The sequence below is a fragment of the Mytilus trossulus genome, chromosome 4, assembly GCF_036588685.1.
Source record: "Mytilus trossulus isolate FHL-02 chromosome 4, PNRI_Mtr1.1.1.hap1, whole genome shotgun sequence".
Lineage (NCBI taxonomy): Eukaryota > Metazoa > Mollusca > Bivalvia > Mytilida > Mytilidae > Mytilus > Mytilus trossulus.
Window position 1 is genome coordinate 58,771,667 of NC_086376.1, and position 23,329 is coordinate 58,794,995.

The window sequence follows — 23,329 nt, forward strand, 5'->3', positions numbered from 1 at the left end:
TCAAGTCAATGCCCTTTATTAAATAAAACAACAAATCTTTCTAACATCTCCAACTAGATAATTAAACACCTTTAGTATGTTAAAACCAAGGATTAGGTATGAACTAATGAATCAGGAATAAGATATGATGAATGAATTGCACAACGATTGTTTTTGTCTGTCTACACTGTTATCTATGGTGTTGTCTGTCTACACTGTTATTTATCAGGGTCTTTGAATGTCATTCCAGCTTTAAGAATGTTTTCTATCCTGCCCTGAAGTAGACATCGTCGTATAAATTTAAGTGTTTCTGTGTAAAGTTCTGAATCTTTATCCCAAGGTTTACATATGTTCAGATGACTTGTTTTCATAGCATGGAATTCTCCAATACCAGGATCTACAAAAAAATTCAGAGAATAATCTAATAGATAATAGAACAGAAGTTTTCCTCGATTGTCATATAAAACAAAGATTGCCACTGATAACAATTAATTTTGACAATATTTAGACATTAAAATACTCCTAGGATGAAAACATCTTTAAGGTTAATTTCGATAACTGTCTGTTTTTGTGATCAAAACAACTAACTTTAATACAAATGAAAATAGTATGTGATACCTAATTAAAGATAAACCTTTCCAATAATATAGAGTTTAAAGATAATTTATCACACTCAAATTGAGTAGACATGCCCAACTAGTTAAAAGTTGCGTAAAATTTAAATTTGTTAGTTATTCAACTCATAGATGAGATATTGGAAAATGTTCAAAATCAAAAAGTTGCTAATCTTTTTTACTTATCTAAAAAAATATGTAAAATGATCAAAGATACCAGGCTTATAATTTTCTATGCCAGACACAAATTTCCTCAACAAAAGACTCATTGGTGATGCTTGAATCAAAAAAGGCAGAAGGCAAAATAAAATACAATTTGAAAGAGTCATTGAGGACAGATCATTATATAATTCAAGGTTTTGCTAAATATAGCAAAAGTATTCTATTTCTATGGTAGAAAATCCATAGTATTTCGGACATTCCAAATAGACAAACAAGGATACCATATTATGTGTGGTCTATGACTGGTGTATATATAAATGATCTTCTTACCACTTGATTCTGGTGGTACTATGAGCATTTTCAGTTTCGGTGTCCTTATTTGGGTTTTCTCTAATTCTCCAAAACTTAGGCAGGGAATTCCATGTTCCATAACAAGCTGTTGGAAATCCTTATGCAATCTTCTTAACATTGGTGAATCTGTATAAATGCAAGGGTCAAATTATGTACAGGTCTTATAAAAATTTCAAGTACATTTTAATATCTTGTATTGCTTTCCTTTGTACATAATGTGTTTGGGGCCCTTTATAGCTTGTTGTTCGGTGTGAGCCAAGGCTCCGTGTTGAAGGCCGTACTTTAACCTATAATGGTTTACTTTTTAAATTGTTATTTGGATGGAGAGTTGTCTCATTGGCACTCACACCACATCTTCCTATATCTAGATAAAAAATTAAATAAATATTAGTTTTTTCTTTATACAAACTTTTGTATTTTATGGGTTTAATCATTTATACAGTTTTCCAGCACATTTTATGATTTTTTTCTTATTGTGACTTCATATTACAATCACAACCAAAACAATAGTGAATTTTACCTGAAGAATATCCAGACAGTAAGAAAGACCATGATTATAGTTCGTTCTTATGTTGTACTGTTATACCACTGTCCCAGGTTAGGGGAGGGTTGGGATCCCGCTAACATTATTTATGTATGTGCATGTCCCAAGTCAGTAGCCTGTAATTCAGTGGTTGTCGTTTGTTTATGTGTTACATATTTGTTTTCGTTCATTTTTTTACATAAATAAGGCCGTTAGTTTTCTCGTTTGAATTGTTTTACATTGTCTTATCAGGGCCTTTTATAGCTGACTATATGCAGTATGGGCTTTGCTCATTGTTGAAGGCCGTACAGTGACCTATAATTGTTAATGTTTGTGTCATTTTGGTCTTTTGTGGATAGTTGTCTCATTGGCAATCATACCACCTCTTCTTTTTATATGATACAGGTTTTGACATTTACCATTTAAGGTTGATATTCAAAATGTAAAAAATTGTGTTTATTGGTTTTTTGAAATCAAAGGAATCAAACATGTATCAAATGTCAAATCAAATCCAGCACTTTAATATTTGTATTTATTTACATGAATGATACAAACATCAGTCACAAAAGTATGTTATTGTGTAAATAAATAAAGTATAGGTTGCAACTCCTTTAAAAGTTAATGTTATATAGTTTGGGCTGATCTATTTAGGCCTTTACTTGGACCACATGTATATGCTTTCAAAAAATGTATTCCTACCATTCCACTTCTGACTTTGGGTCACAAGCCTACTTGAACAAAGTTTTATCCAAAGGAAGAAAAAATAGGGTTAAAACAAATGTGAGTATATTTTTTATTCAAACAACGGTGAACAGCAAAAAATATTATTTTACACACAAAACAGTAAAAGTATACATATAACATTGTACAGTAAAAATCTAAGCTTTAAAAGGAGCTGCTTCAATAAAATGATATAATCTAAGCACTATTTCATTACCTCTACCCATTTCTTTGACTTCCACAGTAGGTGCTACAATAAGACTGGCCTGATTAGACAGGTGAGCCAGGCTGGAGCCCCTATGGGGAGTACTGTAAAACAACACACCCACTGTAATATTCAATATATTGTCAAGGCCTGGAGTATCATCAGCAATGGACAGAATCTGTTTGATAAGTAAGCCTGAAAAAGAAAACTAAATATATAGTTTATAATATTTCTTTCTTTCTTTCTTTTTTATATTAAACATTCCATGGAATTATTGGTTCAAATTCATAGGTTATGATGCATAAGCAGTTTCTTTCATTTTTGTAAAAAAAAAAAAAAAAATCAATTCAAAGTTTTATTGTCATATAAACTTTACAGTTTGTGACATATAACAACAACAAAAACAAATAAAGACAATAACTAAGTAAACTAACTCAATATATATAAACAAATTCAGGTAAATATCTAAAAGGGTCCCCTGTCCTCAGTTCCATTGACTTTTTTATAAAGGATCCTAGTTTATTCACTTGTGTTGGTGTTGATGGGTTAAGTATATATATAACTTTGTCATTGTCAGTGAGATTAGCAAATAAATTACTTTCTCTATTAATGCAATCAAAATATGTTAATCTAATATTTGAATTAGGAGAACAATTTATTAAGAAATGTTTCTCATTATCTAGTACTTTGCATTTTTTGCAAAGTCTCTCTTCGCGAGGAATTTTAAAATGCCTCCCTTTTTCAATTAATAATGAATGGGCACTGATTCTAAGTTTTGTAATTAATTTTCTAAATTCGAAGTTTGGGTTAGAGAGGTAAGGTTTGATAAATAAATTTGGCTCAAGTGCTTTATAAAAATTTAATTTACTTTTATCATCAATTGATGTTAACTTATTTATCAACAGGTTGTTGTAGTATGAGTTTATTTGGGGTTTAATATAGCTGCAAATGTATATTGCCTTTAAGGTCATCCATAATATTCAACTGTTTTTCTTAAGTATGCACACAATAAATATACATACACTTTTTTTAACCTCCTTTTTCCCCACAAAGTAAGAATCAACCCATTTCAATAGAATAAAACTTCACTTTGAAAAAAATATATATCTATTCTAGAAAACATAAAAGTGTACATTAAATATTTTGTTGATATAACCCTCCCACTGCTTTGGAAATTAGTGGCAATAACTGATGACCTCTTATGCATTTATAAAGTTATGAATGACTTGATAAAATTATTTGCTATTTACAAAGAAAATTCTAGATACATCAGTAGCATCTCCAGTGCTTACCTCCCATGGAATGTCCATCCCATGGGCGTTTTTCAATAAAAGCGTACTTTTCAGACCTAAAATAAAATGGAAAATCAACTTGTCTAAAATTTAATTTCAAGAGTTATTTTGAATACCGCTATAAAAGACCTGTTTGTAAACAAAAAGTGCAATCTTAAATATTCTTTAAAAGGATATTATTTTCATAATTTGTGTACTGTTTCGTACTGGGACAAAAGTCCCCTACGAAACTTCTTCTAAACACACATACCTTTTGCAATTTTAAATGTTTCCGATAGACATTCTAGTTTGTTTACTTTAAATACTAGACACATATCATTTTTTTCTGAATTGGAAAACCATTTTTATCGATAAAGATTAGACAGTACTTCACACGGTTCAACTCATGTTTTAGTGGACATTTTGATGCGTTTTGTAGTGGACCGTGAAAACTGTTTCGTAGTGGACAAAAAGTTTCGTAGTTGACATCAACCCTATTATATGTTTATAAAAACATAATAAAAATTACATAAAACTAACCCTTGTTATTTGTTTTGCACGAATATAATTGAAAAAAGATTAAAAAAAGACTGCATGGTAGTGGTAGTGTCCACTACGAAACGTTTTTCTCCCATACTTGTTTCGTAGGGGACCGTTTCGTAGGGGACGTATTAGCATGTTTTATTTTTTCCCCACAATCCCTATATTGCAATAGTAACAAGACTGATTGTATTCATCAAAGTATTTATCAAGCTGTACACTGTTATTTTTTTCATAATTTAAAAACCAGATACTGAAGGAGATTTGACCCGTTTCGTAGTGGACATAATCAAAAATACGGTATCACTCTGGTCCATTTGATGTGCTCAATTTTTCTTACCAACAATTTAATTGCCGTTATAAAAGCATCACTTCTTTTGTAAGACCCTAATGTCACATCTCTTGCAAATAAAAATTACATTGATTTTATAAAACTGTTTATTTGCAAGTTTTAATGACTTCGTTTCGTAGTGGACATTTTGTTAGGGACACACCTTCTGAAATTAAAAAACCTATATTGAAAGCTGTTTATTAATATATCTTGGCTCTGAACATACTTTTGAATTATTAAAGAACTTATGTAAAGTAAAACAAACATTTATGTCTTAATTTTTATACGATATTTTAGAGTGTGAATGTTGAACAAGCGGTCTAGGGACATGCCATTTTGGTTGTTTTGGACCATTCAGGAGTCAATATCTTATCAATCCCTCTAAAATTAAACTGTTTCTTTGCCTTAAAAATGTTAAATCTAATTTAGTGTACTGACTGCACAAAAAAATACATTCAAAGATCTAACACATTTTTTTTAAGTGGCTGGGACAAGAAAATACGTTTTTATTGAAAAACGCCCTAATAGGTCTGCCTTCTTTAACTTCTGCAATATGCTTGATGCTCTCACAGTAAGAGACCTCCTAAAAGAACAATATACAATTTGGTCTCACAAAGGTCTAGAATTTCTGCTGTTGGTGCCCCAAGGGTGAACTGGGTCTCATTGGGGTCTAAGCTTGACGCAGGATTGTAATGACATATGAAAGTCAAATAATTGGTATGAGAAAACAGGAAATTGAATCTAGTGGCACATGCATATTATAAAAAAAATGAGAATTGCTTACGTATAGAGTGTTAGCAGAATATGTGAATCTGAAGAAAAACAGTAACCGGAATCTGTGATCGGAACCCCCCGATGGAACCCCAGTGATCTGTCAGGTTTTAGTTTCCAATGGAATTATGATATAGTTTGAGATGAAATATACTAAAATCAAAAACTTAAATTTTTCTGTTGAAGGTTATTTTTCTCTTTTTTTTAAGAGACAATGAATAACAAAATTAATTCACTCAACATGAAAAATCATGTTTAGAAAGTCTTAAAAATCATTAATTTTCGTTTTCATTCAAAATTGTATCAGCTTTGGATCTATTTGTTGCATTTTTGGCTTGTCTATTATTGGTGTTGGTACCTAGTCCTATCTACCAAATAAAATTTGAAGATAGTTGTAGATTTAACGTACAACTGGGAAAAACATTAGAAAGTACTCTTGGTATTGGATCCTGGTTTTGTATTATACTTTTTGTAGTTTGTTCTTATGTTGTACTGTTACATAACTGTCCCAGCTGGTTAGGGGAGGGTTGAGATCCTGCTAACATGTTTAACCCTGCCACATTCTGTATGTATGTGCCTGTCCCAAGTGGGAAGCCTATAATTCAGTGATTGTTGTTTGGTTATTGTTACATATTTGTTTTTCATTCATTTTTTGTACATAAATAATGACGTTAGTTTTCTCGTTTGAATTGTTTCACATTGTCATTTCAGGGCCTTTTAAAGCTGACTATGTGGTATGGGCTTTGCTCATTGTTGAAGGTCATACAGTGACCTGAAGTTGTTAATTTCTGTGTCATTTGGTCTTTTGTGGAGAGTTGTCTCATTGGCAATCATACCACATCTTCTTTTTTATATTTTCTCAACCTTCAAAGCTGTCAACCCTCCTCCACGAAATATATGAAAGAGAAAATCAATGTGTTGCATGAACTTTTTAATAATGGTTGTTAGTGTTAATTTTTTTTTTTAAATTATAAATTAATTTGTGAGAATAAAAATCAATTATTTAGAGAACCTAATCTGAGCAAATTGATTGATTACTTGGTGATTGCTTTATGCTGCATCAGCACTAATAGGCTATATTGCGGCAAGAGCTTTTATTTTTATTTTTAAAAAAAACAGACAAAAATCTGAGCAGACCATACCGTCTCTGTTTCAAATGGGGCAGTTAGCATTCCAGGTACTGAGATCTGTATCATATTCCACAGATAGGATACGAATATTACCACAGTCTTTTGCCAACTAATCATGAAAGTAGTCAATTATACACTTACACATAATATTTTTTTGAATATGGAAAGGATGTTTAGTATGAATAAATCTGACACGCATAAAATGAAGATACATGCCAAATAACAAATGCATTATTCTCTTCTTGTATTGCAGTTTCTTTACATATACTTGGAGTGGTGTGGTTAGGAAAAAGTGTGAAATATAAAAATTATGATATAGGTAAGAAAATATGTCAGTTCACAAACAATATTATTTTAGTGCACATACAAAATTAGACAACAAGCAGTTTTTTCCTTGTCAACCAACACAGTGCCAATTCAATCAGCAATCCCTTTTTTTCTATTTTTTTTTTAACTTTATCATTTAATCTATGAACAAAACAATGTGGAATAAATACAATATTTTGTTTCACCTATCTCTTTCCAATATTCTAAATAGTAAAAGTATCTAATTATGTAAGTTTAATACCTTGGGCCAGCAGAATGTATAGGTTCCTTTTTTAACACTCTCTGTACCATCTGAAAATTTATCTGCCCCTGGTCCTTTACGATCTTGTTGTCTCCAGGTTTTAAATGGTCCTCCTAGCAAGCCATGTACAGACACAATATTTGCATTCATAGATTCCCTGAAAAAAAAAAAAAGAAACTATATGTAATATGTTTTTCTATTTAACACTGTAAATTCAGAAATTATTGTGGCATTTATTATTGCCATTTTTAAAGAAAGGGCAAAAATGTGAGATTAATAATTGTGATTTTAGGAAAATTGCCCACAGAAATATATATATCAGATACTAAAATACAAGTTCTTATCATTGTGGTACATAGACAGATGCATTATTTGCATTAATAAAAACCTCACAATAATTCCTGAATTTAAAGTAATTTTCTAATTTCAGAGACATATATACACAGTATATATGTTTCTGCTAATTTTAATAAAATTGACATGTATTTCAGTATTATTAATTCTATAATGTTATATTTGAAATCACCATTTTCTATTATATCACATCTTGAAGAACTAACTATACATGTATAAGTATTTTAATTATAAGTCGCTGTATTAGTACTACATGTACTAAGATATGTCTTTGGCACAAAGATGGAGTTCTATAGTCATATATATATATAAGTCCAATACTTAAAATATGTATCAAGGTGCACAAAGAAATTTCTTAGTACGACACAATCTGCATAGTACATTATTTACAGCATATTTTATATATTAAGTGTATAGCTGGGATTTTTATTTTGGTAGAGATATTTGTAATATCTTGTTAGCTTTATTAAATATTGTATTGCATAAAAAAATTGCAAACAAACCAAGAATTGTTAATAACTGGCCTCTTAATTATTAAGCCATTTATAAAGATCAGAAGTGTTTTTAATTTTGACCAATTTACAAAGGAGAATTAAAATTGTATGAATACATTCTTTTATTTCTAACATTCAGTACAGGATTGTCTCCCTTGTTACATATTAATGTCAATGTGCTGCTGAAAATGTTTTTGTCATGCCAATTTTTCTAAATATGAAGGACAATTTCGATATTCAGATCCTTAGTATATATTTTTTTGTGTTTGTTTCCTTTATTAACATACTATATAGTAAAAAATCATTTCTGTAGATCACCGAAAGGGGAAGTGGTCTAGAACATTATTAGAACACAGTATTGAGTCAGTATTATTTTATTTAGGGGGTTCACTATACACGCAAATTGTTATTAGTCTTCACTTCAAGGTTAATCGAGCAAACATTATTAAATAAGGCTTTTTACAGTTTTTTTTACTTTACTACGGGCTCACGAGGATCTTAAATCTGATTTTATTGCTGTGTCCACAATAGACACAGCAATATTATTCTACGTATTTCACCTGTATCGGTTTGGACAATTCCATGGTAGTCGGAACAGACAGATCCGGTTTTAATGATTATGAGAATTACGATTTTTTCTTTGTCCTTCATGTCGGTCTATAAATGTCCATAAAATCTAAAAGTCTTAAAATAAATTACCATGAATCTATGTTTTTGCTTTGAGACCAGAATATTGTCGAAAAAAATAGCTAAAAATTAATTGCGTTTCAATGTAAAAAAGAGTCCCGGAAACTCTCAAAATGCACGACTTTGCGTTATTTTTTTCTCAGAGCTTCTGGGCTCGTCAATTTTTTTTCTGTCTCACTATTAAAAGAGGCTAGTTATGGCCCTGTATAATGTTTTACGCAATAACACTTTCAAAACGACATAATTTTGTTTGTCTAGACAGTTACTGCAACTGCAATTTGATTGGTTGTTAGAACAAAAGATCACATTCCAAGGTCAAATTATCTATCGCACCTAGGTGTGTATGACTTTTGAAAATATTTTGGAGTTGTCTCGCTTTCAATATATAACTTGTATTGAATTTGTCCAAGGATTTGTATAGTAATTTGTCCATTGTCAATTCATATAGTCCATCAGCTGGTAGGGCAAAAATTCAGTTCTGTGTTACACCCCAGGGTATCGCAATTTTTTGGTATAAATTTAAAGAATAATATCTGGAGAATATTTTAAGAGGTGTAAGACTTTTGAAAAAGTGTCCAAAAGGGGTTAAAAGGGGACTTATTTAAAGGTATATCAAAAATTTTGTTTTGCACATATTTACAGAAAAATGTAAAAATAACCAAGTATTCAGTACTATACTTTTTATTAAACGAAACACATTATATCTTATTAAAACTCAGGCTAATTTTTAATTGATTTCTAAATTGTAGAGGACCAAGAAAAAAAGGGGGAGGGTAATTTCCAAAAGTCATGATTTTGAATGAAAAGAAGCATACGTACTAATTTTCTTGATAAAATGGTATATTTTTGCACATTGAAACATAGAGCATAAAGTAAAGGCTGTTGAAAAAAATTAAAGGTAAGAAACAAAAAAAATAGAATCAACGACAAACACAAACATAAGCAAACCGGTCATATGCAACTAGAAATGCACGATTATGTCAAAAATTTGTACACCACATTCATGAAATAACTCGCATATTAAAACACACAAAACTGTCAGGATTTCTAGATTTCTATTTTTTTCAATTAACAACCGAATCGCCACATTTTAAGGTCACGTAGAAGGTCAATCCATCAGTTTTGTCACCTGCATATACCGAATAATCATTATCATCATCTTCGTAGTCATCGTTAGCAACATCAACGATTTGAATATGCTTATATCTACAAGCTTTCGAGCATTAACATACACCTATCTGTTCAAGATAAACCTTGTTGAACACATGCACATCTTTTTTGGCACAACCAGCTTTTACAAAAGTTTGCAGTCCTAAGTCAGGAATCTGATGTACAGTAGTTGTCGTTTGTTTATGTAATATATACGTGTTTCTCGTTTCTCGTTTTGTTTATATAGATTAGACCGTTGGTTCTCCCGTTTGAATGGTTTTACACTAGTAATTTTGGGGCCCTTTATAGCTTGTTGTTCGGTGTGAGCCAAGGCTCCGTGTTGAAGGCCGTACTTTAACCTATAATGGTTTACTTTTTAAATTGTTATTTGGATGAAGAGTTGTCTCATTGGCACTCACACCACATCTTCCTATATCTAATTACATGAACAGCACATCAGAATTATCAAAGCATCTAACGCTGGTGGTTGGTTTAGCAAATTGATACTAATCAAAGCACTCTAAACAATACAACCATAGTTGTTTGGCAACAAACCAGTGTTGTGTTTAAGAGCAGATTTCCAAATCTTCGTCTGAAAGTTGTTTAATGTGCTTTAACATTGCATCTTTTGCATTTAAAAAAGTTCTGATCTTTGTTAATTAATATTTTTAATTTCGTAGCCATATCATATATAGAACACGAAAACCTCTCTCATCGATTGCACATTTAATAGTTTGCATTTGTAAGATTTATCTGTCAGACTTACAATGTTAGAATTGATATGCAACTGTTAAAATAGTGAGCCAATACTTCCACATCAGTGTCAGAATGTTTTTCAACAATGGAGTCGTAACCTTTGTCAGCTGCATGTTTTTGCATGAAGAAACATTTTTCAATCGGCTTTTTCCTGTTTGATTATAAGCTAAAACCATTCTACGCTATTTCATTTTCAACATATATTTTGTGGCACATACTTCCATGTGATACAAATAAATCAATACATTCGAGTGTAAATCTTTAGGATTATTTACTCTTTTCAAAACCAAAGAATTCAACACAAGCAACTTTGTTTTCCCCAACTAACAAACATTTCTTCCATTCCCAAAGAACAAGATTGTGATGGTTTAAAACTTATCGTAATGATTTGCCCTTCCAAAGACCTGCCGTTCTAATTTCTTTGTGAATATTGTGGGATTCTTATCAGTGAAAAAATCAATGCGGGACCACTTTTCGGAACTAAAAGGATGGTTTTTAAAATAAATATTGCCAAATCGAAAAAAAAAACGCTTGGTATCCTAGTAATGGTTTGAATACCTGCCATGTCATCAAATATCCAAATGCTTTCCGAAGAAATGAACCTTTTCTAAAAGACCACTCAGGACAGATTTTAATTTTTCATTACATGCTTACCATCAAAGTTTGCAGGAGACATTGGAAGAGGACCTAATTCAAACTGGAGAACCTTTCGCATAACCAACTATCTTGTCTGGGCGACATTTTTGTGCATCTGCTTTTAATGTTTAGTTGTTCTTATCAGCCATTAACTGCTTGCCTTTTATTTCCTTTTTAAAAAATGTAAGCAATGATTTTCTTTTGAGTGTTATGAAGATATCGGTTGACTTTTGAATAAGCCATTCCGTAATGAAAACTTCTGCAGCAAATTTTCCCTTTTCATACGCGTTTAGAAGGTCGCACATTAATTCCGAAGAAGCAACAGAACCCGAGAACAAGCCATATAACTGTTCAGATGTTATAATGGAATTGGCCAGCTTTGCAGTGTCTGAAACAATTTCAAAACATCAGTTTCGTCTCGCTTCATTCGAGTTTTTCTGAGTTCTTTTTGGGCGGATGTTTCAGGGTTAACCATTCCTACCAAATCTCGATAGTTTAAGGATATTGAAGCTCTTTCATGTGCCTTTAGCAACCAACGTTTATCAGAATCTTTATTTGAACTGAAACCAACAAAGCCATTTCTTTTGTATCTATAAAAAAAAATAAGAAAGTAAAAAGTATTGCCAAATCCAACAACTGACTATTTGACGTTCGTTCAAAGCGATGTGTGTCGATTGAATGACTTAACAATCTTAAGTCAATCACAACATAACTAAAACACAAAATGTTATCAAGCACACCTTTACTGAGTTCATTAGAGGGCACCTTTTCTGAACGCAAAAAAAAATCACCTTAATTTGTATTTTTTTCATAAATATTTCATTACACATTCATTTAATTAAATATTTTGTCTCACAAAAACTTCATAAATCGACAATTAAATGTTTGTTTTCAGTTGCAAATTGATAATGAGTATGTGTGAATACATTGTACATGTTGCATACTGAATCAATGACGGTTATTTAATGATTTCCGGTATTTCACGACTATTTCCACGTATATATATTTTATTAAATAATTTATATTTTAGACGATTTATAAATACTGCAAATGATTTATACATTGCATAATGATTAATTCTCAAGTTTAATCGACTAAAACGGGTAATTGTATAACGAATTTCTTTATGAAAGGAAAAAATATGCATTAATTTGAACCCAAAAAATCGGATCGTTTGTAAAGTAAAAAAAACATTTTTTTTTAAACCGAAAATCTTCCGAGTTACATTTAATATGATAGTTTTGTATCTGTTTTAGTTGTTTAAACCTATACTTTATTTTTTTTAATCGCTTTATTATTAAAACTTTTAATTAAAAAATACTTAGTCGTGATTGCTAAACGAGGGGACCATTGGAAGGGACGTTTTCAATCTTCCTTTGGACACTTTTTTTTAGTCTAACACCTTGTATTTTATCAATAAGATAATGAAGTTGAATTCTAGCAAAAAAAATCGCGGTACCATGGGGTGTAACACAAACTCCTTAACTAGCTGATGGACTAATATACACTGTTTTGAAAATGAATCACCATAAAATAAATAGGAACATGTATGCTATATATTTTTTTAACTTTTAAACGTGTATCATCTAGATGTATTTTATTTTTTACTAATGTAGGAGGATAACTTCTAACAACTCTGTATAGAAAACTTTTCACCAATCAGTGGCGGATTCAGAGGGGGCGTAGAGGGCGTACGCCACCCCCCTTTGCTTGGACTTTTTTTTTTGTTAACTGATTAATCAGACTAGACTTCGTGAACTTTGCATTTCCCATGAATTTAATTTTTATACGACAATTCTTTACTTATAAAGATATTTTTCGCTGGTATTTACTGATTGTCAAAGTCATGTGGTCTGCTGTGGTGGAGTTGACCAGTGCGTTGAAAAAACGGCACTCGGGCATTTTTAAATTCAAATAACAGTAATATCCATTGCTTAGGCTGAGTATGTCATGACAATCAGGAAACCTTCAAAGCGACACAGGATTGAGCAAGAACGTATCGACTTCTATTTCACTATTCCACCAACAGAAAGTAATAGTAAATACTCAAAAGACTATTACACTCTCATGAAAAAAAGTTCCACAATATTCATGATATTATTTACCTACGAAAACATGTTTAACCCCAAATGCCCCAGCTTATTTTATAAAAACACAAAGTTGAATAATGATCCCCTGTCACCCCGCCGTATTTGTGCGCCTGTCCAAAGTCAGAGGGGGAAACGACCTTTCACGGGACTCTGCATGGGATTGGGTGTTTTTAAGCTCGGGATTTCGGGATTGATCCTTTCGGGATCCGGGAATTCTTTTTTCGAATTTCGGGACCTCGGGAATTCTGTTTTTTGAAGCCCGGGATTTCGGGATTTCGTGTTTTTAAGCTCGGGATTTCGGGATTAGGACCCCTCCTACCCTCCCTCAAGTCAGTTTCTTGTGTACAATTTGAAAATTAGTATGGTGGTCATATCACTGAACTAGTATATATTTGTTTAGGGGCCAGCTGAAGGACTCCTCCGGGTGCGGGAATTTCTCGCTACACTGAAGACCTATTCGTGACCTTCTGCTGTTGTTTTTTCTATGGTCGTGTTGTTGTCTCTTTGACACATTCCCCATTTCCATTCTCAATTTCAGTATAAGCTCTAGAAAAATTTTAAGTCTCAGGTACGAACCATTTGATTTGAGGAGGCAGTCTGAGATATTTGAGAGAGAACAAATTGACTCTGATTCTTGCCTTAAACAAAAATTCTGGCCGTATCTGTATTAAAAACAATAGTCTAGCCCATAGCCGGAACTATAGTACCGTATATCCTACTTGAGCTTTTTGCTATCAAAAACGAAAATTTCCAACAAAATCATTTAGCATGAAATGAACATGATAAATAAAAACGAGCGTATTTTTTGTGTGGCCTGGATTTGCATGTCTGACTGGAATGTCTGTTTCACCGGACTTATATATATATTGAATACTTCTTTCAAGACCAGACTGTAATCTGCCTGCTGGGTGTGACCTTTATATCTCCATTTGTCGACCGTCATTCATAACTTCGTTGTCATTTCAGACACTTTCGTAGTCTTTGGTGGATTTGGAACTCCTCACCTCGGTTCTCTAAGTTATGTTGGGTGAAACATATCAATCAAACATTTTGATAAAAATGCTTGTTTGTCTTTTTTAACACGACGGTGACGTGTCGGTCGTATTGTAAATTTCATCGAATTTCCATGTCTATTTTTTACTGACGAGTCCTACATCAAATACCGTATAGCGGGTTATTTTCGCGGGTATAAAATTTCGCGATTTTCATTGAATAAGGTATACGAAAAATGTTGGCGGTTATTATTTTGGCGGATTCAACATTTTTAACATTACCTTTGCATGTACACTTTTAAATTGGCGGAATTTATTTTGGCGATTTTGTTCTATCCGCGAAAATAAGCGAAAATTTACACCCCGCGAAAATAACCCGCTATACGGTATATCAGTAGTGCATAGCTTTAGATCATTACTATCATTTTATGATAGACAATTAATAGGGAGAATACAGCATAAAAAATGTCCAACCCTTACACTTAACAGCAACTATAAAATATACATGCCCCAAGCCAGGAACCGTTTAAATACGGTGCATATTACACTTATTTTATGTTTTTTTAGCCCCAAAAAAGGTCCAAATTTTTTTCGCATCGCTCCGCTCGGCAAATTTAAAATATTCCCACCCCCTTTTCCAAAATCCTGGATCCGCCCCTACCAATGAGGGATGTCTCATGGTGACAGTATGTATTTATGTAATATATTTTTTTAATATTTATTGTTTGACGAAAAGAAAAAAATGATGGGTACTGTTCCCTTACACTCAAATTCAGTTTAAAATAGCCTTTTTTCAATGACATGTACGCGTTAAATTGCCCTTTTTCTGACTAGCACACTGCCTTTTTCAAATCCTGACTAGAACACTGCTATGTATGCACAAATCATATATGTGGCTATGTTTCAATAACCTTTTAGTCTTTGTCTTGCCTTCCTGGACTTGGTTTATTCACTCTCATTAAATCACATGCCGACATTCAAGTGACCTTCATAAATTGGAGACGACAATTTGTTCGACTTGTATATATTTTCAATTCAATTTAAATATTATTGCCACATAAACTATATCAACATTAAGTTTGTGACAAATACAAAATAAGTAGATGATTATAAAACTAAAATTCACATAATAATATATATACACAATCATTTAATTACAGTAAATACTCCAGTGTCGTCTGTCCTCAGTTCTAATGACTTTTTGATACATTGGACCCCAATTTATTTACTTGTGACTGATGAAGTTGATAGATTGAGTATATAAATCATCTTTTTTTATCAGACAAATCTTTCAAAGAAAAGTTTAGTTTCACTTTGTCAAAAAAGATGTTTCTAAGTTCCCTATTTAATATACAATTTGCGTGGAATGGGTGGATCATATATTCAAATTTATGACAATACGATATGTTGTCAACCATTTAGCAAAAAGTAGGCATACTATTGTAGATTTATCCATTTATTCTAGCATTAATATAAAAGTTTTAGAATAAGTGATACGAATTGAGAACAATGTATATAAAATTACATGCATGCCATACACGAAATTTCTAAGCTCCTCAATACCCCCTAAAAATGATCCTTTGGCAATTATAGAATTTTCGAATGTAGAATTTTAGCATGTTACATTGAATAGCTGCTATGGAAACAAACATACTAGAATGGCAATAATTTTTTTTTATACATTTTTGAATAGTGAAGTGTTTGATATTGTATATTTTAACTTTCCCTTTTTTAATTCCAAAGACATTTCATATATTACTCTCTACATGATTCTTACAAAGACCAACTAAAATGCATTGGTCAATATTACATGTATATATGCTCTATGGTCGGGTTGTTGTCGCTTCGACACATTCCCCCTTTCCTTTCTCAATGTTATTTATAGTTTACAAGAGTTTAATGCAGGTTCTCGGGGCCTCGTGATTGTAGGTTAACGACTGTCTTACATGTAGATTAAAACTTTTACTTTAGGGGTATGTTTTAATATCTGAACCAAAGTCTGTTACATAATTTAACCAAATTCTGTTACATAATTTGGTGAAATACCTTTGTCAGGTAAAATTATTTTTGTACACAGCCAGAGTTACTCAAGTGTGAAGTGAGTAAATGTGAGTGAACAGATTTATTACTAATATGAACATGTGATCGAAAGGCTAGAAGATGGCTCCATTTTAGTTTGATCTTTACTTGGACAATAACTGAGATATGCATTTCATATTAAGAGTTTTTTTATGAGTTAAAGGTAGTTACAATGTAAAAATAAAATGAGTGGGTTCAAGTTAACTGTTAAGAATTTTAACTTGTTTAGTTTGAAAAAAAAATGCTTTTGAAGGAACAAAATATTTCACAATTTGCCTTGCCCCCATTACGAAACTACATTTATGTTTAATGATAACTTTTTGACAGTTCTACTCCAATTTTTTCTTGTTTTTGTAGTGGTTAAGAACAATCTACTGAAAAATATTTTGGCCTTTTTCAGTAATATTAAACACAGTGGCGGATCCAGGGGGAGGGTTCCGGGGTTTGGAACCCCCTTTTTTGGACGATTAAGGCATTTGATTGGGGATATATAGTTGGACCCCCCCCCCCCCCCTTGTCCTGGGTTGGGAACCCCCTTCTTAAAATGGCCGGATCCGCCCCTGAAACATTTCTGTAAAGGATATAAGCCAATTACAGTCCATTCTGTAAAGAAAATGATTTAAGAATAAACTTTCTATCCTACATGTTGGCCCCTTTTAACACAGTAGCTCGTCTTAACCAATATATAAAAAGAAAGTACAGCTGAGAGTAAACAACATGAATATATACGCCTAATGCTATGTTACATATAGGTAGATATCCGAACACGCCCTAAGACACAAGGTATGTTTATATTTCTGAGTGCGCAAGGACCTAAATATTTTCAGTGAAGACCTTTACATGCGTTTTATGTTTTAGAATGGATATAGACAATGGAATTATATTCTTGGTGCAAAAAAAGAAGAAAGTGATGTCGTTATTAGTGATTGTGTTGCTTTAAACTGTGGATTAAAATCAAATGTGTATTCAGATATATTCGATTTCATTGTGGATTACAAAAAAGGATATAGTTCTAGCAGCTAATAATGGTAAGTTTTATGAATTTTATATTAAAAAATGCAGTCCTCTGCTTGTTTACTCGGGGTTTATTTCTGACAAGGTGAATGAGTGACAAAAAAAACCACCCGGAATACATGTTCACGTTTAAATCATATCGAGTGCACCGCATTGTTTTTTCCCCATTTCAAATAATTATGCACAAAGAAGAGATAACAAGTTGCAATCATTTTGAATTGTTTTGCTGTTCATCAAAATTTTCGAGAGAATGTTATTGTTTTCAAAAACAGATCCAACTCAATAAACCCCATTTTTTTAGCTCACCCTCACCTGTCCAGCATCCGTCTGTCGTCCGTAAACTTTAACAAAAATGGCCCCCATTTTCCTCTATGTTGTGAGGCCTATGCTGGGCCGTACAAGGTACATATGTTATTGTTAAGGTCGTTGTGTATGCTGATGTGTCCCTATTTGCCCAACATTTTCCTCTAGGTTGTGAGGCCCAGGCCGTGCCGTACCAAGTTCTCTTTGCCCCCAATTTCTTTCCTTTAGGTTGTGCAGCTCAGGACTTGGCCATACCAGGTATATATGTTATTGTTAAGGTCTTTGTGTATGTCTCATGTCCTCCTTGCCCACATATTTTTTCCTTTAGGTTGTGCAGCCCAGGAATTGGCCATACCAGGTATATATGTTATTGTTAAGGTCTTTGTGTTTGCCTCATGTCTTTTTTGCCCCCATTTTTGCCCTTTTAGGTTGTGAAACCCAGGACTTGGCCATATCAGGTATATATGTTATTGTTAAGGTCTTTGTGTATGTCTCATGTCCTCCTTGCCCCCATATTTTTTCCTTTAGGTTGTGCGGCCCAGGACTTGGCCATACCAGGTATATATGTTATTGTCAAGGTCTTTGTATTTGCCTCATGTCTTTTTGCCCCCATTTTCCCCCTGTAGGTTGTGCAGCGCAGGACTTGGCCATACCAGGTATATATGTTATTGTTAAGGTATTTGTGTTTGCCTCATGTCTTTTTTGCCCCCATTTTTTTTCATTTAGGTTGTGCGGCCAAGGACTTAGCCATACCAGGTATATATGTTATTGTTAAGGTCTTTGTGTTTGCTTCATGTCTTTTTTGCCCCATTTTTTCCCCTTTAGGAAGTGTGGTCCAGGACTTGGCCATACCAGGTATAAATGTTATTGTTAAGGTCTTTGTGTTTGCCTCATGTCTTTTTTGCCCCCATTTTTTTTCATTTAGGTTGTGCAGCCCAGGACTTGGCCATATCAGGTATATATGTTATTGTTAAGGTCTTTGTGTATGCCTCATGTCTTTTTTGCCCCATTTTTTTCCCCTTTAGGTTGTGCTACCCAGGACTTGGCCATACCAGGTATATATGTTATTGTTAAGGTCTTTGTATTTGCCTCATGTCTTTTTGCCCCCATTTTTTTTCCCTTTAGGTTGTGCAGCGCAGGACTTGGCCATACCAGGTATATATGTTATTGTAAAGGTCTTTGTATTTGCCTCATGTCTTTTTGCCCCCATTTTTTTCCCTTTAGGTTGTGCGACCCAGGACTTGGCCATACCAGGTATATATGTTATTGTTAAGGTCTTTGTATTTGCCTCATGTCTTTTTGCCCCCATTTTTTTCCCTTTAGGTTGTGCAGCGCAGGACTTGGCCATACCAGGTATATATGGACCATAATTTGCTATTGGGCTCCGTTTCCTATAACTATAGAAAAGTGATAAAATGTGAATTACTGTAAGAAAAGTTGCAACTACATCTAAAGATGCCATTATTTTTATCAACATACAAGTGTATGCTACACTTCCCTAGAAAAAAAATTAAAATATACGAATTTCAAAGATTCTACAACCGTATTTTTGTGTCGTTTCTCGCGTTATTTATTGCTTCCGAAGAGCATAACGCTGACTGATTTATAGATAATCGTCACCGGCAAATTCGTAACTTTTGCTTTCAAATAACAAAGAACATCGACCAATAAGAATAGTGAGAAGAAAATACCGAGAACTATAAGTATTTATGTAGCAGATGTAAGAACAGTGGCGTGATTTTTGCGTCCGATTTCATAACGCAATTTTTAGATGATGTAATCTGCTTTGTTGTAATAGAATTCTTAAAAACAATATGCAAATATGAACTCTCGCGAGATGTTCAAACAGGTAAATCCGAGATGATTTACATTCTTGTTTTGATCTTCGTAATAATTAAGTAAGAAAATTACGTTGCCGTTATGCGTTACATTTCACACGAAACAGAAGTCCAATTATTTATTAAAATTGTTTTTGTCCTTAAGTTCTAACCATTTCCGGTCATACGTGAAACATGTGACTAGCATGTGATCACGCCATTACGGCCGGATGTACGAAATACTAGGTCTAAACATTGTTTTTGTTTCCAACGGGATGTTAGCAAACATAATCTGTAGACTTGTTTCGTCTTGTTTAAAAGGGGAAAATACAATTGTCAAAGAGATTGCGCCGGTGGTCTGTTATTTTTCCTATGTGCATAATGTTACATACGATCCTGTGTGAAAATAAATGCCCAATGACTTGACAAAATCGATTTCATATTTGACAGACGTTAGGACACACTTCGTTTCCCGATAATGACGTGAAGAGTCCTTAGAAAAATCAATCGAAATTACGTCTCTTATCATTGTACCTATGCTTGTTGGATTGATTTAACTTCAGCAGTAAATATTACTGGATATTTTAGGTGAATAAATATAATTTAATAAAAAATACATGTTAATATACCGTTACACTTGGAATGTACAAAGTTGGAATCCTGTCACAGTTTTTAATTAATATTTTTTATTCATGGTCTGCAAACACTTATCAGAAACGCAATAAATTTGTCAAAGGAGAAGTAAACTTTTAGCATGCATGACTTGAAAGGAAGTACTTTATTGATTTTAGCCCACTAAAGTAGGTTAAAATGTGGAAACCCTGTAGATGGTGTACATGTCACAAGTATCACATTGTGCCTATTTTAAAGATTTTAATTCCAAGTTAAAGGATTTTTCTTTACTGGATTTAAAGAATGTTACATTGCCAATGATTTGGAATAAATTGTATATATTAACTGGAAAATCAAAACCAAATATAAATACATTTTTTTGCTTAAACATCATGATTCAACGATTATGGTATCCTGTATCAATGGAGAAAATATGAAAAATTCTGAATAAAATGTACTAATTGTTTTCAAAACAAGCACATATTTAGGAGTTTTATAATACTGTTACATTTAAGATGGATTTTAAGAAAAAGTATACTGTTCAGATTAATTTAAGCAGATTTTGCAATAAAATAAAACTAAAAAAATGCTTTCGGTTTCTTATGGTTTCCTGTCAGGTTTAAAAAAAACTTTAATATAACATTGAAAATAGATTTTAAATATTAACATGAAGCAAGTAACACTAGTAATGGTGTTTATTTATGCCTTTTGAATTATATTGTGCAAAATAAAAAAAATAAAGATTGGTTTCCTGTTTGGTTTCATGTCACGTAAACGGTGAATCAAAATGTATTAATTTTTTCTCGAAAAACTCAATTGTTCCATTCATACTATTCTAACACCAACACAACCCACTAAATAAAAGTTTAAATTTTAGAACTTATAAAAAAGGATACAAAAAGAAACCAAAGGCCGAATACCAAATTATGGTCCATATGTTATTCTTAAGGTATTTGTGTTGGCCTCATGTCTTTTTTGCCCCCATTTTTTTCATTTAGGTTGTGCAGCCAAGGACTTAGCCATACCAGGTATATATGTTATTTTTAAGGTCTTTGTGTTTGCTTCATGTCTTTTTTGCCCAATTTTTTTCCCTTTAGGTAGTCTGGTCCAGGACTTGGCCATACCAGTAAAAATGTTATAGTTAAGGTCTTTGTGTTTGCCTCATGTATTTTTTGCCCCCATTTATTTCATTTAGGTTGTGCAGCCCAGGACTTGGCCATATCAGGTATATATGTTATTGTTAAGGTCTTTGTGTATGCCTCATGTTTTTTTTGCCCCCATTTTTTTCTTTTAGGTTGTGCGGCCCAGGACTTGGCCATACCAGGTATATATGTTATTGTAAAGGTCTTTGTGTATGCCTCATGTTTTTTTTTGCCCCCATTTTTGCCCTTTTAGGTTGTGAAACCCAGGACTTGGCCATACCAGGTAAATATGTTATTGTTAAGGTCTTTGTGTTTGCCTTATGTCTTTTTTGCACCCATTTTTGGCCTTTTAGGTTGTGCGACCCAGGACTTGGCCATACCAGGTATATATGTTATTGTTAAGGTCTTTGTATTTGCCTCATGTCTTTTTGCCCCCATTTTTTTCCCTTTAGGTTGTGCAGCGCAGGACTTGGCCATACCAGGTATATATGTTATTGTTAAGGTCTTTGTGTTTGCTTCATGTCTTTTTTTTCCCCATTTTTTTTCCTTTAGGTAGTGCGGTCCAGGACTTGGCCATACCAGGTATATATGTTATTGTTAAGGTCTTTGTGTTTGCCTCATGTTTTTTTTTATCCCCATTTTTTCCCCTGTAGGTTGTGCAGGGCAGGACTTGGCCATACCAGGTATATATGTTATTGTTAAGGTCTTTGTATTTGCCTCATGTCTTTTTTGCCCCCATTTTTTCCCCTTTTAGGTTGTGAAACCCAGGACTTGGCCATACCAGGTATATATGTTATTGTTAAGGTCTTTGTATTTGCCTCATATCTTTTTGCCCCCATTTTTTCCCCTGTAGGTTGTGCAGCGCAGGACTTGGCCATACCAGGTATATATGTTATTGTTAAGGTCTTTGTATTTGCCTCATGTCTTTTTGCCCCCATTGTTTTTCACTTTAGGTTGTGCAGCGCAGGACTTGGCCATACCAGGTATATATGTTATTGTTAAGGTATTTGTGTTTGCCTCATGTCTTTTTTGCCCCCATTTTTTTTCATTTAGGTTGTGCGGCCAAGGACTTAGCCATACCAGGTATATATGTTATTGTTAAGGTCTTTGTGTTTGCTTCATGTCTTTTTTGCCCCATTTTTTTTTCCTTTAGGTAGTGTGGTCCAGGACTTGGCCATACCAGGTATAAATGTTATTGTTAAGGTCTTTGTGTTTGCCTTATGTCTTTTTTGCCCCCATTTTTTTTCCTTTAGGTTGTGCGACCCAGGACTTGGTCATACGAGGTATATATGTTATTGTTAAGGTCTTTGTGTATGCCTCATGTCTTTTTTGCCCCATTTTTTTTCCTTTAGGTTGTGCGACCAAGGACTTGGCCATATCAGGTATATATGTTATTGTTAAGGTCTTTGTGTTTGCTTCATGTCTTTTTTGCCCCATTTTTTTTTCCTTTAGGTAGTGTGGTCCAGGACTTGGCCATACCAGGTATAAATGTTATTGTTAAGGTCTTTGTGTTTGCCTTATGTCTTTTTTGCCCCCATTTTTTTGCCTTTAGGTTGTGCGACCCAGGACTTGGTCATACCAGGTATATATGTTATTGTTAAGGTCTTTGTGTATGCCTCATGTCTTTTTTGCCCCATTTTTTTTCCTTTAGGTTGTGCGACCAAGGACTTGGCCATATCAGGTATATATGTTATTGTTAAGGTCTTTGTGTATGCCTCATGTTTTTTTTTTGCTCCCTTTTTTTTTCATTTAGGTTGTGCGGCCCAGGACTTGGCCATACCAGGTATATATGTTATTGTTAAGGTCTTTGTGTTTGCCTCATGTCTTTTTTGCCCCCATTTTTGCCCTTTTAGGTTGTGAAACCCAGGAATTGGCCATACCAGGTATATATGTTATTGTAAAGGTCTTTGTGTATGCCTCATGTTTTTATTTGCCCCCATTTTTGCCCTTTTAGGTTGTGAAACCCAGGACTTGGCCATACCAGGTAAATATGTTATTGTTAAGGTCTTTGTGTTTGCCTCATGTCTTTTTTGCCCCCA

General features: G+C 33.2%; 1 protein-coding gene across 1 annotated transcript; it reads right to left on the reverse strand.

The window, feature by feature from the left end:
- Positions 1-7,338, reverse strand: LOC134716694 (protein SERAC1-like). The gene is made up of 5 exons (XM_063579699.1): positions 7,166-7,338; positions 3,847-3,919; positions 2,567-2,749; positions 1,086-1,232; positions 1-376 (listed from the first exon to the last, which is right to left on the reverse strand). The coding sequence occupies exons 1-5, from the start codon at positions 7,313-7,315 to the stop codon at positions 198-200; spliced, it is 732 nt and encodes a 243-aa protein (XP_063435769.1). The 5' UTR covers positions 7,316-7,338; the 3' UTR covers positions 1-197.
- Positions 7,339-23,329: the final 15,991 nt, after the last annotated feature.

Coding starts and splice junctions, on each gene's coding strand:
- LOC134716694 (XM_063579699.1), bottom strand. CDS start 7,315: ATGAATGCAAATATTGTGTCTGTACATGGCTTGCTAGGAGGACCATTT. Junction 3,920..7,165: donor ATACATTCTGCTGGCCCAAG/GTATTAAACTTA, acceptor AGACAAGTTGAT/TTTCCATTTTATTTTAGGTC. Junction 2,750..3,846: donor GGATGGACATTCCATGGGAG/GTAAGCACTGGA, acceptor TTTCTTTTTCAG/GCTTACTTATCAAACAGATT.